The 25,959-nt window shown below is 45.2% G+C and overlaps 1 protein-coding gene across 1 annotated transcript in view; it reads right to left on the minus strand.

Annotated features, from left to right (window-relative positions):
* cd109 (CD109 molecule) overlaps window positions 1–25,959 on the minus strand; it is a 265,250-nt gene that overhangs the window by 151,545 nt on the left and 87,746 nt on the right. Inside the window, exons 13-14 of the mRNA XM_063054966.1 lie at window positions 8,178–8,240; window positions 716–889 (exon numbers count right to left, since the gene is read on the minus strand). Coding sequence (XP_062911036.1) covers window positions 716–889; window positions 8,178–8,240 — 237 coding nt within the window. The remainder of the gene's footprint in view (window positions 1–715; window positions 890–8,177; window positions 8,241–25,959) is intronic.

Below are 25,959 nucleotides of genomic sequence, written 5' to 3' on the forward strand. Positions count from 1 at the left end.
GTCACGTGAAACCATGGGAGAAGTAGTCGATGGCCATACGAGCAGCTGGTGCATATCACAATTCCTGGTATGTGACCACTAACACCGGGGAGACAATCTCTGAAGAAGATTGATAATAACTGGGATCACCTATCTTGTAAAGACATTGCCCAGAAGGCGATGGCAAACCACTTCTGTAGAAAAATTTGCCAAGAATAATCATGGTCATGAGCCCATGATCGCCTACATCATACAAAATGGCACATAATGATGATGGTGATGATGATGGTGATGATGATGTTGATGATGATGGTGATGATGATGGTGATGATGATGGTGATGATGATGTTGATGTTGATGCTGATGACCTGCATGAACAACCTTTTCATTGTATCTCAGTACATTGACAATAATAAACAAATAATAGTTGCAAATAACAATGCCTAAAGAGAGAGAACCGAGTGGGAATGGTATGAAGAATTATAATGACAGAAAACAGGAAACTTATAATCACTCTTGTAAACCACGCTCTACAAAGTTGTCACCCATTTAGTACCCCCACCCTTCCCCAGTTTCAAGGAAGGCCACCTTGAGGCCCCTTTAGAACAGAGAAGAGGAGGAACTTCTTTAGCCAGAGGGTGGAGGATCTGAGGAATCCATTATAGGCTGCTGTGCAGACCAAGTCATGGGATATATTTAAAGTGGAGGTTGATAGGTGCTGGAAGAGTAAGGTTACCTTATTTGTAAAGATTCCTTCCACGTTCAAAAGGATGTCATCATTGACGACGAGATCACCTTTGATGAAATAGACAATGAGGTGTGCTACCGGTGCCCAAGAAATATCAGGTGTTAACTGGACCTGAGTCAAGTTACTTTTGCCGATAGCTAACACTTGGCCTTTTGATATCACCTGAGTGTTGGAGAAAGTTGGGGAAAAGGGATGGTGTTAAAAATTCGGAATCACTCATTCATTCATTTTGCACATGTACAGTAAATTGAAACATACAGTGAAGTGTATTGTTTACATTAACAACCAACATACCCAAGCGTATGCTGAGGGCAGCCCAACTTCCGAATCACTTATTTTATACTCAGTGGCCACTTTATTAGGGACCTCTGAGTGACCACTGAGTGTACGCAAAATGGCCACTGAGTTGGTCTTCTGCTGCTGTGGCCCATCCACTTTGAGGTTCGACATGTGTGTTCAGAGATGCTCTTCTGCACACCACTGTTATAACACATGGTTATTTGAGTTACTGTCACCTTCCTGTCAGCTTGAACTAGTCTGGGCATTCTCCTCTGACCTCTCTCAGTAACAAGGCATTTTTGCATGTACAACCTCTGCTAACTGGATGTTTTTTTGGGGTTTTTTTTTTGCACCAATCTCTGTAAACTCCAGAGACTGTTGTGCATGAAATTCCCAGGAGATCAGCATTTTCTGAGACGCTCAAACCAACAATCATTCCACGGTCAAAGTCACTTAGATCACATTTCTGCTCCATTCTGGTATTTCATCTGAACAACAGCTGGACCTCTTGACCACATCTATATGCTTTTATGCATTGAGTTGCTGCCACATGATTGGCTGATTAGATATATGTGTACTAATGTGCAACTTCATTCAACTTCACTTGCCCCTTCACTGAACTAATCCCATAACCTATGGACTCGCTTTCAAGGACCATTCAACTCATGTTCTTGATATTTATTGAAGCCACACTCAGGTTGGAGGAACAACACCTTACCCCATTCCCATTCTGACATGTCTATCCACGGCCTCCTCTACTGTAAAGATGAAGCCACACTCAGGTTGGAGGAACAATACCTTATATTCCGTCTGGGTAGCCTCCAACCTGATGGCATGAACATCGACTTCTCTGACTTCCGCTAATGCCCCACCTCCCCCTCGTACCCCATCTGTTACTTATTTTTATACACACATTCTTTCTCTCACTCTCCTTTTTCTCCCTCTGTCCCTCTGAATATACCCCTTGCCCATCCTCTGGGTTCCCCCCCCCTTGTCTTTCTTCCTGGACCTCCTGTCCCATGATCCTCTCGTATCCCTTTTGCCTATCACCTGTCCAGCTCTTGGCTCCATCCCTCCCCCTCCTGTCTTCTCCTATCATTTTGGATCTCCCCCTCCCCCTCCAACTTTCAAATCCCTTACTCACTCTTCCTTCAGTTAGTCCTGATGAAGGGTCTCGGCCTGAAACGTCGACTGCACCTCTTCCTAGAGATGCTGCCTGGCCTGCTGCGTTCACCAGCAACTTTTATGTGTGTTTCTTGATATTTATTGCTTTTTTATTTATTATTAGTCCTGTCTTTTGTATTTGCACAGTTTGTTGTCATTTGCATACAGGTTGTCCACCCTGTTGGTGTGATCTTTCATTGATTCCATTCTGGTTCTTTGATTACTGAGTATGTCCACAAAAAATGAATCTCAGGATCATATATGCTGACATATTTGTACTTCAACAATAAATTTATTTTAAACTTTGAACATTCCAGCGCCAACACAGCAGGACCACAATTCTCGGCAATACAAGCAAAAACAACAACGACAACAGCATAGAAAACAGGCACAAGGAAATCTGCAGATGCTGGAAACCCAAAGCAACACACCGAAAATGCTGGAGGAACTCAGCAAGTCAGGCAGCATCGATGGAAAGAGTAAACAGTTGACGTTTCAGGCCCAGACCCTTCATCAGGACTGCAAAGAAAAGATCCTTTCTCTCCAACTCACCCACTCACATACACAAACAGGCCTCCAACCCCAGGGAGGGATGCCTTCAGGATGACAGATGAAATACCAATTAAGTAGCTTATGGCCATTGGGATAACTCCATCGGCAAGTTTACAGATATTACTCCCAAAGTGGGCCAGGAAAGGGAAAGAGATAGAGAGCCTAAAGGCATGATGTCATGACAACCTTTCTGTTAATGTCACAAAACAAAAATATCTGGTCATTGATTTCAGAAATAGGGTGGTGCACATGCTCCTGCCTACCGCAATAGTCTTGAACCTGAGAGGGCTGAGAGACTCAAGTTCCTAGGTGTGAACATCACCAATTATCAGTCCTAGTCCAACCTTGGTGATATCACAGACAAAAAAAGCTCACCAGTGCCTCTACTTCCACAGGAAACAGAGGAAATTTGGCCTATCCATGCTTGGCCGTCACCATTTTTATCAATGCATCACTATCCAGATTCATTGTCGCTTGTTATTGCAACTGCTCTTCCTGGGACCACAAGAAACTACAGAGAATTGTGGACACCGCTCAGCACATCACAGAAACCAACCTCCCCTCCACGAACGCTGTTTAAACTTCTCACTGCCTCGGTAAAGGAGTCAACATGATTAAAGACCGCACCCACTTGAACATTCTTTCCTCTCTCCGCTCCCATCTGGCAGAAGATACAAAAGGCTGAAAGCATGTACCATCAGGCTCAAGTACAGCTCCCATCCCACCTTGCAAGACTATTGAATGCTTCCCTACTACAATAAGATAGACTCTTGACCTCACAATGTACCTCAATATGACCTTGCACCTTACCGTACAGGTGCATTGCACCTTCTCTCTAACTGTAACACTTCATTCTGCATTCTGATATTGCTTTACCCTGTTCTACCACAATGCCCTGTACAATGATTTGATCTGTATGTACAGAATGCAAGACAGGTTTTTCACTGTATCTCTCAGTACGTGTGACAAGAATAAACCAATTTCCCATTTTCCCTCCAATCCATGCTGCTCTAGTTTTCGCTCGGTGAAAGATAAGCTGGTTTCTGTTTGTCTGCAGCTGCACTTGCACGAAATGAGGGATTGCTGCCAGCTGTTCTTGCAGAAATATGGCTCCAAGACAATATTCATCAATCGACAGGCCATGACACTTAGGGACAAGGGTTATGTTAGTATTTTTATATTGTTGTAACTATGTTTTTCTGCTGTATCATGTGCTATATGTGTCTTGAGCTGTGAGTGACTGTTGGTACTATGTTTTCCAGCTTGGCTCCAGAGGAACGCTATTGTGTTTGGCTATATTCATGAGTATTCATGTACGACAAACTGGAAGCTGAACTTGAATTTTACCATGCAGCACAACCTATACTTACATAGCATTAAACAGTAAAACACACCAGGGCCAGTTCCTTAAGGTTGGCATAGCCAAGGGAGGTAGTGGGTATAACATCCCACTACCTATTAAGTGCTGCCAATGGTGTGACTCTCAAATAGCCTCTAACAACCAAGTCCAACCCCTGGCCTACTAAGCCCAGCGGAACATTTCCACTGCCAGAAAAAGGGGCAAAAGGCGGATTACTAGTTCCTTAAAACCAGTTGCTTTGGGCAGATGGGGCTTGTTAGCCGTGGTTGGCAGCTCATCTAGGAAAAGGAAAATTCTGATCTCAAACCTCCACTGCCTTGCGGCTATACTTACTCATGGAGAAGGCTTCAGGAGTAAACCCGGAGGGAAAAATCCGGAGCTGGAGTCCCTAAGGTAGTCCTATGTTGATCTCAAAGTGGACTGACAACTCCTGCAATGCTGCTGGTGCCAAATTGTGTACACATCTGCCGTTCCTTTGAATCATCAGATGCGTGGAGAGGGGCAACAGCATACTATATGGGTAACAGCTTGCTCTCCATTTTGTACTGCCCTGGCTTGTGCATCTAGATAGCTAGGTTTTTCAAATTGTATTGGAACACCAGGGCCGTTATCAAATACAATTTTGTGCCAAGACTTGCGAGGTGCTGGCTTAAGAAGAAGACAAGCAAATAGGAGCAGGAGTGACTCAAACCCTCAAACCTGTCCCACTATTCAACATCATCATAGTTGATCAAGCCCAGGCCTCAACTCTTCCCCTGTGCCAAATCCTTATCATCTTCAATTTCGTAATGTTTAATAAATAAACTTCCAATACTTGAAATACTTCTAATGACTTAGTAAAGCAAGTAATAGAGAGGGAGAGAAAGAGAGACGTGGAGAGAGAGAGAGAGAAAGATGGTGAGAAAAAGAGGAGAAAGGGAAGATAGAGGTGGAGAAAGAGAAAAAGACAGTGAGAGGGGAAAGAGAGAGAGGGAGGGAGAGAGTGAGAGTACTGCAGTGACAGTCAGTGAGCAAAATTGTGCAGGAAGATGAAACAAAGGGAGGGTGGACAAGGAGAGAAGAGAGACAGACAGAGTCAGAGAGAGAGAAAGAAAGAGAGAAAAAGAGGAAAGAGAGAGAGAAATAAAGAGAAAGAAAGAGAGAAATAGAGGAGAGAAAGAAAGTGCAAGAGAGTGGAAGAGAGAAAGAGAGAAAGAAAGAAAGAGAAAGAGAGAAATTAAGAGAAAGAAAGAGAAAAAGAAAGAGCAAGAGAATGAAAGAGGGAAAGCGAGAGAGAGAGAAAGAAAGAAAGAAAAGTTTAGGAAGATAATTTCGGCAGGTGAGATCCGGGCATCTGACACAGGGACACTGACGACACTTGACTGGATCCTCTGGTATCCCAGCAGAAATTGCCGCAAACCCTTCTCTAGTCTTTGCCTCAGAACGATCTGATTCTGGCCACACCACAAAGTGACCTTAAGTAACATTGAATGTTTCTTGGCTGCAAGGGCAAATATCACATGTAAAGCAGAGGCCTTTTCAGGAAATCTCACCCAACATTCTCTACTAAAAGCAGATCCATAAACCTTTTCCACTCCTGACTGTTGAGAGAATTCAGTATAAACACTGTGTTAATACAGAGAGAGGTTTACTTTAAAGACATTGTTTAAGTATTTTGCATTCCTTTGCTAAGGTGTGGCATGCTCCTAAATGAACAAATCTTTGTTTTCCTTTGTGGACCTTGAATGAATCCAGACAAAAAAAGGGGCAGGAAAAATCATTGCAAACACTATCCACCCAACGATTTGACTTTTCCAAAATCTCTCTTCTGTAAAGCACAATGGGACTATTAAAACAAAAAAAAACTTCACGCCATCTTAAAAGTTTCTTCCCCCAGAAAGTTCACCTGATCAACCATTCTAGTGAGCTCTCCCCACCCCCATCTACGTAGTACTTAATCACTGCACTGCACTGTCCACACTTTAAACCACTTTTTGGAATGCAGTTTACATTGCAAACACATGCTGATATTTACACAGCAGATGTAAAACGCAGGAGGAACTCAGTAGGTCAGGTAGCATCTATTGAAAAAATAGTCGAAGTTTTGGGTGGAGACCCTTCTTCAGGACTGGAATGGAAGGGGGAAGCTGCCAGAATAAAAAGGTGGGGGAAAGGAAGGAGGAAAGCTAAAAGGTGATAGATGAACCCCACTGGGTGGGAAAGGTGAAGGGCTGGAGAAGAAGGAATCCAATAGGAGAGGAAGGTGGGCGGCAGTGTTAGCTGTGAGGAGGATGCTAAGAGGATGCAGGGTGACTTGGATAGTTTAGGTGAGTGGGCAAATTCATGGCAGATGCAATTTAATGTGGATAAATGTGAGGTTATCCACTTTGGTGGCAAAAACAGGAAAACAGATTATTATCTGAATGGTGGCCGATAAGGAAAAGGGGAGGTGCAACGAGACCTGGGTGTCATTATACACCAGTCATTGAAATTGGGCATGCAGGTACAGCAGGCGGTGAAAAAGGCGAATGGTATGCTGGCATTCATAGCAAGAGGATTCGAGTACAGGAGAAGGGAGGTACTACTACAGGTGTACAAGGCCTTGGTGAGACCACACCTGGAGTATTGTGTGCAGTTTTGGTCCCCTAGTCTGAGGAAAGACATTCTTGCCATAGAGGGAGTACAAAGAAGGTTCACTAGGTTGATTCCTGGGATGGCAGGACTTTCATATGATGAAAGATTGAATCGACTAGGCTTATACTCTCTGGAATTTAGAAGATTGAGGGGGTTCTTATTGAAACGTTTAAAATCCAAAAGGGATTGGACAGGCTAGATGCAGGAAGATTGTTCCCGATGTTGGGGAAGTCCAGAACGAGGGGTCACAGTTTGAGGATAAAGGGCACAGTTTTAGGACCGAGACGAGGAAAAACTTCTTCACACAGAGAGTGGTGAATCTGTGAAATTCTCTGCCACAGGAAACAGTTGAGGCCAGTTCATTGGCTATATTTAAGAAGAAGTTAGATATGGCCCTTGTGGCTAAAGGGATCAGGGGGTATGGAGAGAAGGCAGGTACAGGGTTCTGAGTTGGATGATCAGCCATGATCATACTGAATGGTGGTGCAGGCTCGAAGGGCCGAATGGCCTACTCCTGCACCTATTTTCTGTGTTTTTTCTATGTATGTGGACCACAGGAGAAAAGGAAGGAAGAGGGGACCCGGGGGAGGTGACAGGAAGATCAGAAGAACACAAGAAGAGGGAGCGGGGAATGAAATATTTTTACTGGAAGGAGAAATCGATATTCATGCCATCAGGTTGGAGGCTACCCAGATGGAATATAAGGTTTTGCTCCTCCACCCTGAGGGTGGTCTCATCCTGGCACCACAAGGGGCCATGGACCACCATGTCGGAATGGGAATGCGAACCAGATTTAAAACGTTTGTCCATTGGTAGGTCCAGCTTTTGAAGGATGGAGCGGAGGTGCTCAACGAAGTAGTCCCCCAATTTACAACGTGTCTTTCTCAAGTAGAGGAGACCACATCAGGAGCACCGGACACAACAGGCGACCCCATCAGGTCTGCAGGTGATGTGATGCCTCATTTGGAAGATCTTTTTGGAGCCCTGAATGGAAGTGAGGGAGGAGGTGAATGGGCTGGTGTAGCACTTTGGCCGCTGGCAGAGACAAGTGCCGAGTGGGAGATTAGAGGGGAGGGACGAATGGACAAGGGAATCACGGAGGGAGCGATCTTGAGTGCAAATGGTGGGGGCGGGGGGAGGTAAGGAAGGTAAAGATATGTTTAGTGGTAGGATATCTTTGGAGATGGCGGAAGTTGCAGAGAGTGATGCGAAGACACTTGGGGTGGTAGGTAAGGACATTAGGAACTCTTATCACTATTTCTGTATTTATGCATTTATGTACATTTTATGCCATATCTATACTTTCATTTCTAACTTTATTTTGATATAATTCTTTATTCTATGTAATTGTTGACTGTTGGTTTCTTTTGCATGTCATGCCCTGAACAACACACCACAGCAAGTTCTTCATACATGTACAGTGAATGTCTATAGTGAATAATGTCAGTCTTTAATAACGTTATATTTTACTGATGGAATTACCTGGTAGGTAAACTCGATCGGTGACTCAGAACTTTCAATGGAAAATTCAAATGGTGATCCCACCTAGGCAAAAAAAAAACAAAATGTATTCAGTTTTTCAATGCATTTATACTTTTAAACCAAGATGCCCAAGAATGACCAGGACACATTTTTCCATACGATACAGCTACACATGGTTTGGGACATAACAATAATAATCTGAGAATGTTCAGAGAAACTTAATAGCATGGTAGCATAGTGATTAGCAAAATGCTTTACAGCACCAGTGACCCAGGTTCAACTCCCGCCAACGACTGTAAGGAGTTTGTACTTTCTCCCTGTGATCATGTGGGTTTCCTCCAGGTGCTCCAGTTCCCTCTCACGGTCCAAAGGCGTACCAGGTAGATTAACTAGTCGTTGTAAATTGTCCGATGATTATGTTAGGATTAATTGGGTTTGGCGGGGGATTGCTGGGGTGCTGTGGTTTGAAGGGCTGAAATGGCCAACCCCGCACTGTATCGCTAAATAGAGAGAGAGGTAGACGGTCACTTGGGTATATTTGGGTGGTACAACTCTGTGGTCATGCTGTATCTTAAAATAAATAAAATAAATACAAGGGAACAAGTCCACAGCAATGTGTTGCGAATTTAATGTGAGCACCCTATAGAGTAGATAATGATAGAGTAGATATATTTGTCTGGGAAGGTAATGGGGTAGACGTTATGATAGATTTTTGAAGGGATCTTGAAGGGAATAAAAAGGCGTAATTTCTTAATGCAAGTGGGAATCTTCCTTCGGACTGGGTCATGACCAGTGCTAGGGTAGAGAGAGAAGGCTGTCAATCAGCACTGGTGCCCCTCAAGAATACATGCTAAGCCCACTGCTCTACTCTCTCCATACCCATGAACGCATGGCTAGGCACAGCTCAAAAGCCATCTATAATTTTGCCAATGACATAACTATTGTTGGCAGAATTTCAGATGGCGATTAGGAGGCGTACAGGAGTGAGATAGATTAGCTAATTAAATGGTGCCACGGCAACAAGCTTGCACTTAACATCAGGAAGACTAATGAATTGACTTTGGCTTCAGGATAGGGAAGTTGAAGAAACATCGAGGGATCAGCGGTGGGAATGGTGAGCAGTTTCACGTGGCTGAGTATCAATGCCTATGAAGATCTATCCTGGGCCCAGTATACTGATGTAATGACAAAGAAGGCACAACAGCAGCTATATTTCATTAGGAGTTTGAGCAGACTTGGTATATCGCCAAAGACTCTCACAAATCACGACAGATGTATTGTGGAGATCATTTAGCAGGTTGCATCACCGTTATATATGGAGGGACCACGGCACAGGATAGGAAAAAGCTGCAGAAAGTTGCAAACTCAGTCAGTTCCATCATGGGCACGCACCTCCCCAGCATCGAGGAAATCTGCAAGAGGTGGCATCGGTCATTAGGGACCCCCATCACTTAGATCACACCCTCTTCTCCTTGCTACCATCAAGGAGGGGGTACAGGAGCTTGAGGACACACATTCACTGATTCAGGAACAGATTCTTCCCTCCACTATCAAATTTCTGAACAGGCATTGAATTCATGAACACTACTTCACTTTTCCTTCCTCTCTTTGTGCACTACTTATTTAATTTCACTACACATGCACACACACACACACACACACACACACACCACACACAAACATAGCATATATATATATATATATATAAAAGACCATAAAACCATAAGCTATAGGAGCAGAAGTAGATCATTCGGCCCGTCGAGTCTGCTCGGCCATCCAATCATGGCTGATCCAATTCTTCCAGTCATCCCCACTCCCCTGCTTTCACCCCATACCCTTTGATGTCCTGGCTAATCAAGAACCTATCTATCTCTGCCTTAAATACACCCAATGATTTGGCCTCCACAGTCACTCATGGCAACAAATTCCAAAGATTTACCACCCTCTGACTAAAGTGTGTGTACCTCAATGCAAGAAGCATCAGGAACAAAGGTGATGAACTGAGAGCTTGGATACATACATGGAATTATGATGTAGTGGCCATTACAGAGACTTGGCTGGCACCAGGGCAGGAATGGATTCTCAATATTCCTGGATTTCAGTGCTTTAAAAGGGATAGATAGGGAGGAAAAAGGGGAGGAGGGGTGGCATTACTGGTCAGGGATACTATTACAGCTACAGAAAAGGTGGGTAATGTAGCAGGATCCTCTTTTGAGTCAATATGGGTGGAAGTCAGGAACAGGAAGGGAGCAGTTACTCTATTGGGGGTATTCTATAGGTCCCCTGGTAGCAGCAGAGATACAGAGGAGCAGATTGGGAGGCAGATTTTGGAAAGGTGCAAAAATAACAGGGTTGTTATCATGGGTGACTTTAACTTCCATAATATTGATTGGCACCTGATTAGTTCCAAGGGTTTAGATGGGGCAGAGTTTGTTAAGTGTGTCCAGGATGGATTCCTGTCACAGTATGTGGACAGGCCGACCAGGGGGAATGCCATACTAGATCTAGTACAAGGTAATGAACCGGGTCAGGTCACAGATCCCTCAGTGGGTGAGCATCTGGGGGACAGTGACCACCGCTCCCTGGCCTTTAGCATTATCATGGAAAAGGATAGAATCAGAGAGGACAGGAAAATTTTTAATTGGGGAAAGACAAATTATGAGGCTATAAGGCTAGAACTTGCGGGTGTGAATTGGAATGATTTTTTTGCAGGGAAGTGTACTATGGACATGTGGTCGATGTTTAGAGATCTCTTGCGGGATGTAAGGGATAAATTTGTCCCGGTGAGGAAGATAAAGAATGGTAGGGTGAAGGAACCATGGGTGACAAGTGAGGTGGAAAATCTAGTCAGGTGGAAGAAGGCAGCATACATGAGGTTTAGGAAGCAAGGATCAGATGGGTCTATTGAGGAATATAGGAAGCAAGAAAGGAGCTTAAGAAGGGGCTGAGAAGAGCAAGAAGGAGGCATGAGAAGGCCTTGGCGAGCAGGGTAAAGGAAAACCCCAAGGCATTCTTCAATTATGTGAAGAAAAAAAGGATGACAGGAGTGAAGGTAGGACCGATTAGAGATAAGGGTGGGAAGATGTGCCTGGAGGCTGTGGAAGTGAGCGAGGTCCTCAATGAATACTTCTCTTCGGTATTTACCAATGTGAGAGAACTTGATGATGGTGAGGACAATATGAGTGAGGTTGATGTTTTGGAGCATGTTGATATTAAGGGAGAGGAGGTGTTGGAGTTGTTAAAATACATTAAGACAGACCAGTCCCTGGGACCTGACGGAATATTCCCCAGGCTGCTCCACGAGGCGAGAGAAGAGATTGCTGAGCCTCTGGCTAGGATCTTTGTGTCCTCATTGTCCACGGGAATGGTATCGGAGGATTGGAGGGAGGTGAATATTGTCCCCTTGTTCAAAAAAGGTAGTAGGGGTAGTCCGGGTAATTATAGACCAGTGAGCCTTACATCTGTGGTGGGAAAGCTGTTGGAAAAGATTCTTAGAGATAGGATCTATAGGCATTTAGAGAATCATAGTCTGATCAGGGACAGTCAGCATGGCTTTGTGAAGGGCAGATCATGTCTAACAAGCCTGACAGAGTTCTTTGAGGAGGTGACCAGGCATATAGATGAGGGTAGTGCAGTGGATGTGATCTATATGGATTTTAGTAAGGCATTTGCCAAGGTTTCACATGGTAGGCTTATTCAGAAAGTTAGAAGGCATGAGATCCAGAGAAGTTTGGCCAGGTGGATTCAGAATTGGCTTGCCTGCAGAAGGCAGAGGGTGGTGGTGGAGGGAGTACATTCGGATTGGAGGATTGTGACTAGTGGTGTCCCACAAGGATCTGTTCTGGGACTTCTACTTTTCGTGATTTTTGTTAACGACCTGGACGTGGGGGTAGAAGGGTGGGTTGGCAAGTTTGCAGACGACACAAAGGTTGGTGGTGTTGTAGATAGTGTAGAGGATTGTCAAAGATTGCAGAGAGACATTGATAAGATGCAGAAGTGGGCTGAGAAGTGACAGATGGAGTTCAACCCGGAGAAGTGTGAGGTGGTACACTTCGGAAGAACAAACTCTAAGGCAGAGTACAAAGTAAATGGCAGGATACTTGGTAGTGTGGAGGAGCAGAGGGATCTTGGGGTACATGTCCACAGAGCCCTGAAAGTTGCCTCACAGGTGGATAGGGTAGTTAAGAAAGCTTATGGGGTGTTAGCTTTCATAAGTCGAGGGATAGAGTTTAAGAGTCGCAATGTAATGATGCAGCTCTGTAAAACTCTGGTTAGGCCACACTTGGAGTGCTGTGTCCAGTTCTGGTCACCTCACTATAGGAAGGATGTGGAAGCATTGGAAAGGGTACAGAGGAGATTTACCAGGATGCTGCCTGGTTTAGAAAGTATGCATTATGATCAGAGATTAAGGGAGCTAGGGCTTTACTCTTTGGAGAGAAGGAGGATGAGAGGAGACACGATAGAGGTGTACAAGATAATAAGAGGAATAGATAGAGTGGATAGCCAGCGCCTCTTCTCCAGGGCACCACTGCTCAGTATAAGAGGACATGGCTTTAAGGTAAGGGGTGGGAAGTTCAAGGGGGATATTAGAAGAAGGTTTTTTACTCAAAGAGTGGTTGGTGCGTGGAATGCACTGCCTGAGTCAGTGGTGGAGGCAGATACACTAGTGAAGTTTAAGAGACTACTAGACAGGTATATGGAGGAATTTAAGGTGGGGCCTATATGGGAGGCAGGGTGTGAGGGTTAGCACAACATTGTGGGCTGAAGGGCCTGTACTGTGCTGTACTATTCTATGTTCTATGTAAAGTCATTTCTCCGTGTCTCTGTTCTAAATGGACACCCTTCAATTCTGAAGTCGCGCCCTCTTGTCCTGGACTCCCCTACCATGGGAAATAACTTTGCCATATCTAACCTGTTCAGCCTTTAACAGCCGGAATGTTTCTATGAGATCCCCCCTCATTCTCCTGAACTCCAGGGAATACAGCTATACGGTAACCCTTTTATTCCTGGAATTATTCTCGTGAATTTTCTCTGAACCCTCTCCAATGTCAGTACATCCTTTCTAAAATAAGGAGCCCAAATCTGCACACAATACTCCAAGTGTGGTCTCATGAGTGCCTTATAGAGCCTCAACATCACATCCCTGCTCCTATATTCTATACCTCTAGAAATGAATGCCAACATTGCATTCGCTTTCTTCACTACCGACTACCTTTAGGGTATCTTGCCAAAAGACTGCCAAGTCCCTTTGCATCTCTGCATTTTGAATTCTCTCTCCATCTAAATAATAGTCTGCCCCGTTATTTTTTCCACCAAAGTGCATGACCTTACACTTTCCAAACTGTATTTCATTTGCCACTTTTTTGCCCATTCCATTACTATATAGTAATTTACAGTTTTTTTTTACATGTATTGTTGCAAAACAACAAATTTGTTGACATATGCCAGTAAAATAAACCTAATTCTATTCTGATTCTGAAGGCTGCAGGTTCGACATCTGTGGTTCCCTCCAGCATTGTATTAGTCAGTTGATAAAGAGGATGGTAAGTATTATTTTAAGTATAGGTATTAGAGATGTTCACTTTCTTCAAAGAACAGGATTACCTTTCCTCCAGCATTAATGCTGACCACAGCCGCATCTCCTCCATTTCCCAGACATCCACGCTCGACCCACCTTCTCATTACCTTAACAGGGATTGAGTTCCTCTTGTCCTCATCTACAACCCCATGAGCTTCTGCATCCAACACATCATCCTCTGCAACCTCTGCCATCTCCAAAGGGATCCCACCACCGAACACATCTTTACCTTTCCCCTTCTGGTCTCAGCAGAGAATGCTCACTCCATGATTCCCTTGTCCATTCATCCGCCCCCACTAATCTCCTTCCTGGCACTTATCCGTGCAAGTGGTCAACCTTCTACACCTGCCTGTTCACCTCTTCCCTCCCTCCATTAAGGGCCCCAAACAATCCTTCCAGGTGAGGCAACATTCACCCGCAAATCTGCTGGGGCCGTCTATTGTGTCCAGAGCTCCCGATGTGGCCCTCGCTACATTGGTGAGACCTGCCGTAAATTAGGGGACCATTTCGTCGAGCACCTCTGCTCCAACCACCAAAAGCAGGACTTCCTGGTGGCCAAACACCTTAATTCCCATTCCCATTCCCGTTCCAATGTATCGATCCACAGCCTTCTCTATTGCCAAGATGAGGCCTCACTAAGGATGGAAGAGCATCACCTTATACTCCGTCTGGGTAGCCTCCAACCCAATGGTATGAATATTGATTTCTTTTTCCAGTAAAAATTTTTATTCCTCCCACTGCCCTCTTCCCCACTTTGGCTTCTTACTTCTTCTCACCTCCCCCTTTGGTCCCCTCCTCTTTCCCTTTCTCCTGTGCTCCACCCTCCTCTCCTATTAGATTCCTTCCTCCCTAGCCCTTAACCTTTCCTCCCCACCTGGTTTCATCGATCACTTTCTGGCTTGTTCTCTTTCCATTCTCCTCACCTTTTTATTCTGGCATCTTTCTCCTTCCTTTCCAGTCCCGGCCCAAAACATTGATTGTTTATTGACTTCCATAGATTCTGCCTGACCTGCAAAGTTTCTCCAGCACTTTCTTGTGTGTTGTTTAAGTATCATTTTGTATCCTTCTGTACTTCACAGTACATCATTAAAGACCCCTCACACCCTCTCCATGAACTGTTTGTTCTTCTGCCATCAGGCAAACGTTACAGGAGCATCAAAACTAAAACCACAAGGCTACTGAACAGCTTCCTCCCACAGGTAGTCAGACTACTAAATAGCTGCTCAACCTGACTCTGCTTTGGACACTTATAACTTGATTTTAACTGACATGTGTCTGTTGTGTTTTACTATTTATTGTTATGTTTATTATTTAGTGTTGCGTTTGTTATGTTATGATTGCACTGCTCCTGGGAAACGCTGTCTCATTCTGCCCTGCAGAGCTGATGTATGGTTAGAATGACAATAAAGTTTTTTGAATCTTTGAATCTTCATTAAGTATTCTTCCTGTTGTTCTTCTCCATATAATTCAATTAACCTAGTTCTTATAACCTTTAGCACGTGTACAGTGCTGCCTTTGTTTGTGGATATCTCTAGATGCTGAATCAGAAAAGAACAAGGAATAAATGTTTAAATATTTGCAAGAATAAACCCTGCAATGCTTTTTCATTCTTTACATTCGTAGCTTTCCGTGCTCTCATCAATAGAACTGCTGACACTCATGTGGGACACTGGAATGGTATACTAACAACTACAATAATAATTGAGGAGCTTCCTCCCCCCACCTGAACCCTCCCTCTCCAGTGAAGAACCCTACATCTGAGGTCCTCCTCTGCCAAGCCCTTGTGGTGGCTGCAGACAGCCCTTGTACTGGAATCTTCAGTGGATCCCTCAGCACGTACTCCTGCAGTCTGGAATGTGCCGGTCGGCAGCATTCTCCACGGACATCTCGGTGTGCTGGCAGACCCACAAGTCTCGGGGAGACCAAACAGCATCTTTCACTGAGCTGATGATCTGCCACCAACACCCGATGTTTGTCTCCGTGTGTGTCCCTGGGAACAGCCTTGTAGATCAGAGAGTTCTCTGTCACGCAGCTGTTTAGGGTGAACTGTCTCATAGGCCCTTCAACTTTCTCCACGCTCTCATTCCCTAGGCAGTGCGCTGTGAGTGACGCTGTGGGAATGTAGGAAGGATCTGACGGCAAGGGCTGCACTCGCCACCAGCCAGGCGAGGTCTTGGTGCCTGTTGGTGAGGCCTGGTGATGAGGTATTCTACCAGATGGTCTGGGAAGTCTGTTCAGGAAAAGAACCCACTTGGTCCATTACGTCCTTCACCTGCAATGTCTGCAGGGCGTACTGTGCTGACCTCTGCCTGATGGACTTGTAGTCAAAGGTGTTGATCTGGAAGAATTTTCCCACAAAGGGTAGGTAGTGCGAAGGTCCAGCTGACTAGGATGTTGCACGGCAGGAAGGCCTGATGGATCCTTCGCAACACTTGCAACAGATAGAACCTTGGCATCTGGTGCCCACATATTTAGGTTTCACACACAACCTGATACAGCCACACAGGAAGATGGTGAGGGTGACATTGGGTACATTTGTCCGATGTCCAAGGTCTTGTACGTTGTGAGTCATCTGCCCTGCTCCATCTTGGATTCCCAGATGAACCCGAAGACTTCTCAGGTAATTCCCAAGCTGAAGTGGAAGATAGACAACACCTGAGCCAAGTGCAGCTGCCCTGAGAGCGCCTCACAACTGATGACCAAGTTATTCCCAGTTATCGATAAGGAACACCCTTCTCACAGTCCAGATTTCTAGTTTACCTTCCCTGCCTGTTTCAGACAATTCCTGTTGCATCTTCAAACCAGATCCCCAGCATCTTCAATTAATCAGACCTCTGCTTTTGAAAAAACTCAACGGTCCTAACTTGGCAATGTATTGTGAACCCATCACCCTGAATCACTGTATCTGGAATGGAAGGGGCAAACCACGATTCCGTGAAATAAAAAACGCAACTGGACCTAATGTCCCTCTGATACAGCACTCTAGCTCTGAGATCTTCAAATTTATTTACCAGAGACTGTGCATGTGCCAGTGAGATGGTTGGTATTGGGAGTCAAAATCCATGCTTGCTTAGGTGAACCTTTAAGCCACTACTTCATTCCCTCTTCCACTGTCTTAAAAGGGAAGCCCACCAGTGACAGTGACAATGACCAGAGGCTCTTCATGTCTCATCAACTTTAAGTAGCGGTAGATTTTTTTAGTCACATCAAAACATGTTACTAACTGCACAGACCTTGGATATAGCTGTGGTTCTCAGCTGTAGTAGACCAAATAAAGAGTATTTAATGGTATCCATCAGAGGTGAGTGCATGAATCACCTTGTTTATGGCACCCCATGATAAACAACAGGATGTTCTTTGAAGTTGTGGTGTCTATGGCCTTTCTGTCATACAGACTGGCGTAGAAGGATCTACAGATCCTCGGTATGTCTGCCTGAGAAAATGCTACTGAGCTGTCCTCTTCCTTAACACTTTGGATCGCAGAGCTCTCCCTGTGAACCTTTCAGAAGAAGAAACATGATCGCGTCTCATCCTGTTCCATGGTGGATCAGAAGATGATCTTGGAGGATTCGGTGGTGAAAATCTGGCTTTGCCCGCTCTTCACCACTCATAACTCCTCTGTCACATCTACTCCCTGTGACTTGTTTAAAAAACGCTCTAAACGTAAACCAGGAAATTATAGGCCAGTGAGTATGACATCAGTTGTGATAAAGTTATTGTGAGATATTCTGAGGGACCTGATATATAAATATTTGAATAGACATGGACTGATTAAGGATAATCAGCATGGCTTCATGCATGGTAGTTCATGTCTAACCAATCTTTCAGAGTCTTTCAAGGAAATTATCAGGAAAGTAGATGAAGGCAAAGCAGTGGATATTGTCTACATGTACCTTAGTAAGTTGTTTGACAAGGAGGTTGTTCAAGAAGGTTCAGTTGCTCATACTAAATTCGATTAGACATTAGACGTTGGCTTTGTGGGAGAACCCAGAGAATGGTAGTAGAGGGTTGCCTCTCTGACTGGGGGCCTGTGACACCAGAGGTGTGCAGCAGGGATCAGTGCTGGGTCCTTTGTTGTTTGGCATCTAACTCAATGATCTGGATGAGAATGTGGTTAACTGGATTGGCAAATTTGTGGATGATACCAAGATCGGAGGTGTAGTGGACAGTGAGGAAGACTATCATGGCTTGCTGAGGGATCTGCACCAGCTGGAAAAATGGGCTGAGTGCAAGGGTTTGCATTTTGGTAGGATCAGCCAGGTAGGTCTGACACAGTGAATGTTAGGGCACTGAGGAGTGTGGTAGAACAAAGGGATCTGGGAATACAGGTCCATAATTCATAGAAAGTGGCCTCACAGGTATATGGAGTCGTAAAGAAAGCTTTAGGCACGTTGGCCTTCATGGATCAATGTATGGAGTACAGGAGATGGGATGTTATGCTAAAGTTGCATAAGACTTCATTTAGAGCTTAGACCAGCGGCCAATCTGGAAGTTGGAAGTTAGAGTCTGGCTCTGTGACTCAGACAGAAAGGGGGGAGGAGAGGCACGCTGCAGTGATGGGGGGTTTGTTAGTTAGGGGAACGGACAGGAGATTCTGTCGACGAATGCGATATTCCCAGATGGTACATTGCCTCCCAGGTGCCAGTTCTGGGATATCTTGGATCAAGTCCTCAGCATTCTTAAGCGGGAGGATGAACAGCCAGAGGTAGTGGTCCATGTAGGTACCAATAACATGGGTAGGATGAGTGACGAGGGAGTTCAGGGAGATAGGTGCTAAATTAAAGGGCAGGACTTCCATTGTTGTGATCTCAGGCTTGCTATGTGTGCCACATGCTAGTGAGGCCAGAACTAGGAAGATTATACAGTTTAATATGTGACTCAGGAGCTGGTGTAGAAGGGAGGGCATAAGATTTTTGGATCATTGGGTCTCTTCCAGGGAAGGTGTACCTGTACTAAAGGGATGGCTAGCACCTGAACTAGAGGGGGCTAATATCCCAGTGGGAAGGTTTGTTATGCTTCACGATGGGGTTTAAACACGAGTTGCAGGAGGATGGGAACCAGAATGCCAGAACAGTTAGTGGAGAGCTCATGGAGGCAGATGTTGGTAAGACCTCAGACAAAGTTAGGAATCAAAAGGATGAGCATGGTGAGTCAAAATTGTAAACGGTGAATACAGGACTGAAGGTATTGTATCGGAATGTGGCAGTATACAAAATAAGGTAGATGAACTCGCAGCAGAGTTGCAGATTGGCAGGTAGGATATTGTAGGCATCAATGAAGCATGGCAGAAAGTTTGTAGCTAGGAGCTTAATGTCCAAGGATACACATTGCATCGAAAGGATAGGCAGGAAGACAGGGGCTGGCGTTGCTCCCTTGTTAAAAAATCATTCGAAAGAGGTGACATAGAGTCGGAAGGTGTTGAATCATTGTGGATAGAGCTAAGGGTAAAAATACCCTGATGGGAGTTGTATACAGACCCCAAACAGCAGTAAGGATGTGGCCTTCAAATTACAACGGGAAATAGAAAATCCATGCCAAAAGGCCTCATAAGGGACTTCAATTTGCAGGTAGATTGGGGAAATCATGTTGGTGCTGGATTACAGGAGTGGGAATTTTTAGATTGCCTATGAGATGGCCTTTTAGAGCAACTTGTGGTTGAGCTCACTAGGGGATCTGCTATTCTGGATTGGGTGTTGTGCAATGAACCAGAATTGATTAAAGAGCTTAAGGTAAAAGAACTGTGAGGGGAGTGATCACAATAGGATTGAATTTACCCTGAAATTTGAAAAGGAGAAGCTAAAGTAAGATGTATCAGTTTTACAGTGGAGTAAAGGGAATTGCAGAGGCATGGGAGAGGAGGTGACCAGAATTCATTAGAAAAGAACAGAGGCAGGAATGATGACAGAGCAGCAATGGCTGGAAGTTCTGGAAGCAATTTGTAAGGTAAAGTATTTATACATCCCAAAAAGGAAGAAGTATTCCAAAGGAAAGATGACGCAACACCTGGCTAACAGAGGAAGTCAAAGCCAACATAAAAGCCAAAGAGAGGGCATATAACAGAGCAAAATTTTGTGGGAAGTTAGAGGATTGAGTGGTTTTTAGATACCAACAGAAGGCTACTAAAAAGTCTTTAAGAAAGTAAAGATGGAATACGAAAGTGAGCTTGACAGTAATATTAAAGCGGATACCAAAAGTTTCTTCAGATACATAAAGTGTAAAAGAGATATTAGGTTGATGTTGTGTACTTGGATTTTCTGAAGGCCTTTGACAAGTGCCACACTTGAGGCTGCTTATCAAGCTATGAGCCCGTGGTATTACAGGACAGATTCGAGCATGGGTAAAGCAGTGGCTGATTGGCAGAGTGGGAATGAAGGAAGCTTGTTTAAGAGGAGTTTGGATGGGGACATGGATGGTAGAGGTGGGGAGGGTTATGGTCCCTGGGCAGGGCAATGGGAATAGGCAGTTTAACTGGTTTTGTCATATACTAGCTGGTCCAAAGGGCCCACTTTTGTGCCATACTTCTCTATGACTATGACAGTGGAAGAAAAAGATGTTGCAACTCTTTCTGGTGTTTATGAATTTCCTTCTGATCCTGCCTTCCTTTCTGAACCCCCTTGCAGATGAAGAACCCCTTGATTTTCTCCTTGGTTGCTTTCTTGAGTGAACTAGGGAATCAAAGAGGGGTTTCAAGGTTTTCCAACCTGTGTACCCCCTTTCTGGTTCCTTAATGTTCCCTGGGGTCAGCAGCTTAATGTCTGCTGTTTAGTCCTCCTGTAGGTGACAGGATGCTCAGAGGAGGTGGTGGTGAAGGAACAACAATGGCGTAACGTTGGTGGGTCTGACATGTAGAGGAATTTGATCTGGGAGCAGGCTGAACTGTCCAATCGTGACCAGCTATGTTGTGGCTGTGCTCTGCCTGGAGAGGTGTTGAAGGCTTTCCTCAGTTCAGATATTTTAACCATTTCCATCAGGAATCTGGAGGCATGATCCAGATTGGCACTACGGGTCATCCATCTGCATCGATAATGCAGAGACGAAGTCACTGGCCAGAACAACCAACTGGGGTCACCAGTGGCAGTGGGAGCTGCTCGAGGACAGCCAACCACTCGCTGCACACGGGTGACACGTACATATTAATTAGCTGAAGCGGAGTGTTTCAGTACATTACATCTGCCGCAAGGAGGCTCTCTCCCAAACACCTCTCTGACCTGGGTAATAGAGGAGTTATCTCCTCTTAACAGAAACCCTGTCATTGCCCCCTCGGCCACATAGCAAAACTGTGGGGCCACCATCGCAACCACCTCCTGTAATTATGGAGGTGTGGTAGCCCGCATTCTTGCAAGGAAGTCACAATGACCTTGGCCAGTTAGCCAGGTACCATAAGGCATTGACATATCGCACCATTCTCTTTACTTTCAAAGATGCCAATTTTATTGGATCACCGTTTTTACCCAGGTCACTCAATCTGAGCCATTTTGTTCACAGCCTTAGTAAAATGCCACACTGTTTGTGGACTCAGACACGGAGGATGATCCTCCCCCAGGTGTGATGATGCTGGTGGCATGCCCGGGGGTAAGGTTTGTCACTACACTTCTTCCAACTTTCTGATATGGTGGACCTGCACCCTCCACTTCTCTGAGCTGGGGTGCACCAGATGCTGGCCTGCACCCGGACTCCTGGAGCCGGGGAGTGATGGCTCCTGTGCTGGTCCTGAACTCCAGGAGCTGAGGGCCAGAGGCCACTGTACAACTGCTGATTTCTGGAGCTGGTGTTGACTGGGCGATGTGATGCTCCCAGTTTCCTGGAGCTGGGGATTTATGGCCTCAGTGCTGCTCCCAGTCTCCTGGGGCTAGTGAGTGCTCAGTAAAAATCCTTTCCCTCTCTTGCTTGGCACTTCCAACGCCTGTGTCACTGGTTTCCTGCTCTCCTCCAATGAGGAGAGGTTGCTGGCACCTGTTTGCTGTCCTGCCCTTTTCTTCCCATTCTTTTTATTTTCATCAGGCCATTGTCTCTTGGATGTTGTCTTCTGAGACTTCTTCCTCTTCATCACCCGACATTGTTCCTCTGGCCTCTCCTTCTCCATGGACTTTTCCCCATCTTGTGGAAGGGACTAGGTTCTTTAAGTGAGGGGATGGGAGCTCAAGATGGTCAGCCTATCCTTAGTCACAATCTGTGCTTCTGTATCGGCTGTGCCATTTGCATTAGTGGTGGGTGCATCAGCATTTGGTGCCAGCTTCGTCTCATTGCCCGTGTATAGCTGGCAGCACCATTTTGGTAGGCTTTGTAGAGGTGGCCTTCCTCTCTACACAGGATGCAGCATTTGATCTCCTGGCATCCTTAATTTGTTGGTCTTCCTGTTTGCAGTCCCAGCTTGTTACGGTTAAGGCATAGCCTGGGTTGATCAGCATACACCAAGTAACTGCGGTTCTCTCCAATGGTAAGACTGAGAGAGGGTGGATGACAGAGACATTCGAATCCACTCTCTGCTTAGCTTTCACCTGGTGCTTGCTAGTCCAGATCCCGAACATATCTTTGAGGGGAGGAGAAGTTGGCGGCGCGACGCAGCGCGCACGGCCGCTCCGAATTGATACCGTATTTGTTAAATAGGGGCCGTGCACAATCCTGATTTGATGGAGATGGACGTGAGAAGCACGGAGGAACATCTGGAGAAACTTCTGAACTGCCCGCCTCGCTGCCACTGCTACTGTGCAATCGAGAATCTCCGGAGGGGAAGGCCCCAAATCCTCGGCTTTGCCTATTGCCTGTTGCTGGGCCCAGGGTCGAAACGCTCGGCAGAGATGGTGCTCGGTGCTCAGTGTCGGAGGGCTGGTCAGAGGCTTGAAGTTTTCGGACGGACTCAGAGTTGGACTGTGGTCGGGTGCTTCCAGGATGCTGCGTCAGCAAGTTTGCGATGCTGGGAGCTCATGGCAGAGAGAGTTTCTCCCTTCAACCGTCTGCATGAGATGATGGGACTTTCGAGAGACTTTGAGACTTTTTTTTTACCGTGCCATGGTCTGTTCTTCATCAAATTACGGTATTGCTTTGCACTGTTGTAACTGTATGTCATAATTATGTGGTTTTTGTCAGGTTTTTTTTTAGTCTTGGTTTGTGTTTCTGTGATATCATTCTGGAGGAACAAATTGCATCATTTCTTAATGCATGGATTACTAGGTGACAATAAAAGAGGACTGCGCGTCCTCATAATCTAATCTATTCTAATAATCTAATCTAATTTGCTGCTCCCTCGCCATAACGGGCAAGGGAGGTAAAGGGCACGTGGGGGTTGAAGATGTGTGCACAGTGATCACACATTCCCTCTGGGTGTGGTTAATGAAGAGCAGCTACACCTTCAGCCGTGTCAGCAATGCCTCGTTTCCTCTTCTCTTGAAAATCCTGCCGGAATTTCTACCATCCCACCGCGTACTTGAATGTAGAGGCACAGGGAAGCACAGCACAGAAACAGGCCCTTCAGCCTATCTAGTTCATGCTGAAGCACTTCATAGCCGTTCACACCCCTGCTGTCCAGGTACCTATCCAATGGTTAAAATCAAGCTCGCACAATGTGTCACCAAAAAGCCATTACCAGTGAAGTCTTGGACTCAGCAGATGCTCCTTGCCTTCAACTTGCAGCACTCGATCGGGAGCTTCCGAGAGAAGGGCTCCCTGCTGAAGGGTTTCCCCTCACTGAGGTCTGTCATTGCTACTCTGAAGGTGTTTTGGATCCCGGTTTCTCCAGTCGATGCACTGGTAGACGCAGCCATTCTAACTCGGTGTTAATTGTTGGAAAGAGGTGTTAGATTTGTTTCCCATTCAGCATGAGGATTCCCCCACCCCTGCACCAGCTGATTATTGGCCCCTTGATCATGATGAGTCCCTTTTCCATCCTCAGAGATCCACTTGATCTTAGCCAAAAGGCTGAGAAGCAATAGTTACTCTACTTGCAAGCACTAACCACTTCTGAGCATAAAAAAGAACATGCTGGGCACATCTTCCTGAAACTTGCCCCTTTCTCACCTTTAACCTCCAGGTTGAGTCGGTAGTGAAGAAGGCGAATGCAATGTTGGCATTCATTTCTAGAGGAATAGAGTATAGGAGCAGGGATGTGATGTTGAGGCTCTATAAGGCGCTGGTGAAACCTCACTTGGAGTACTGTGGGCAGTTTTGGTCTCCTTATTTAAGAAAGGATGTGCTGACGTTGGAGAGGGTACAGAGAAGATTCACTAGAATGATTCCAGGAATGAGAGGGTTAACATATGAAGAATGTTTGTCCGCTCTTGGACTGTATTTCTTGGAGTTTAGAAGAATGAGAGGAGACCTCATAGACCCATTTTGAATGTTGAAAGGCATGGACAGAGTGGATGTGGCAAAGTTGTTTCCCATGATGGGGGAGTCTAGTACGAGAGGGCATGACTTAAGGATTGAAGGGCGCCCATTCAGAACAGAGATGCGAAGAAATTTTTTTAGTCAGAGGGTGGTGAATCTATGGAATTTGTTGCCACGGGCAGCAGTGGAGGCCAAGTCATTGGGTGTATTTAAGGCCGAAATTGATAGGTATCTGAGTAGCCAGGGCATCAAAGGTTATGGTGAGAAGGCAGGGGAGTGGGACTAAATAGGAGAATGGATCAGCTCATGATAAAATGGTGGAGCAGACTCGATGGGCTGAATGGCCAACTTCTGCTCCTTTGTCTTATGGTCTTATGGTCTTGCGGTCTTGTTGTGACAGGCTAAAACTGAGGCTATGTCCACACTACGCCGGATAATTTTGAAAACAAAGCTTTTTCTCTTCGTTTGGACCCTCTGTCCACCCTGAAACGGCGTTTTCATCCCCCGAAAACGGAGATTTTCAAACACTCTCCGGAGTGTGTAAATTTGAAAACGATTGTTTCGCGTTGTAGTGTGGACGGGCTAAACGGAGAGATTTGAAAACGTTGTCATGACAACACCACAACAACACTGCTTTTTCTGCTTCTGCTTGGTACAGTGCAAGCACTGCCGGACGGCTGTTATAACACGCAGTCAGTGTGAACGGCGTGAGAGTTAAATTGTAAAGTGAGCTTTTTTTTGACTAGATCCCCTAAATTGATTTGATTGAGTCTATCTTTAAAAATATTAATGTCAGAAATACTGCGCAGGTCTGGCGGCAGAAGATTCCACTCTCTTGTTGATCTTGGGTAGAGGACGGCTTCATGCGTGTGTTGTTTACTTGTCTACGTTAATAGCTTGTTTGGAGTTAAATATCTTCACGTTCTCCACTGCTCTGCTGACTTTGTAGTCGTTTGTAACTCGCAGAAACAGCTCGACTTCATTGTCTGTCTAAACGAAGAAGTCCAGTCTGATTTTTCCAGCAGAGGTTTTCTTTGTATTCTTCGAAGACATTTTTGAAAACTTTCTTTTGCTGTTGTTGTAGGTACTCTAGTTTTTGACCAATGGAAATAGCACAACGCCGCCACAGAAATGTAAATATTATACCGTTTCCTCTTCGCTTATTTTCTGTAGATGTGCCTGCACATGCCCAGTAGGAGGAGGTTCACCCAAATATCCGTTTTGGTGTGGACAGTGATATTTTGAAAAACGCCTAGTGTGGACGCCTGTCATTTTTAATCGAAACCGGCGTTTTCAAAATTATCCGGTCTAGTGTGGACGTAGCCTGACACACAGGAGCAGTAACTGGGAAATAATCTTTATTCATAGTAAACATCCAGGAGAAAGAGGGTCCAGGGGAAGCCAGTGGAATTTCACTCTCCTGTCAAGCCGCTTTACACTTCAACACAGACAAAACAATAAACAATAAACTACAGATTCAATTACTATAATCACCTACTTAGCATTTGGAATATAGACAGGTAAACTTACAGAATTACTTATTTACAATAGCAGCACATCCCAACTAGCAGAACGCCTCTGAATATTTAATACTGGTGTAGATCCAAAAGCCAGACACCCAAAATATACCCTTTTTGTTACAGCGTAGAGGAATGGCTCCATGAACATACAACTAATCAGAAGTTTAAGCGACAGAGCAGATCTGTCCTAAACTGGGCCTTAAGTGACAGCAATACACTGTTAACAAAGTGCCAATTGCAAGAAGGATTGTTAATTGCCCTTACACTTCCTCTCTTACCACCATTCAGGGCCCCAGACAGTCCTTCCATGTGAGGTGACACTTCACCTGTGAGTCGGCTGGGGTGATAGACTGCGTCCAGT

Source organism: Mobula hypostoma, chromosome 8, assembly GCF_963921235.1.
Source record: "Mobula hypostoma chromosome 8, sMobHyp1.1, whole genome shotgun sequence".
Lineage (NCBI taxonomy): Eukaryota > Metazoa > Chordata > Chondrichthyes > Myliobatiformes > Myliobatidae > Mobula > Mobula hypostoma.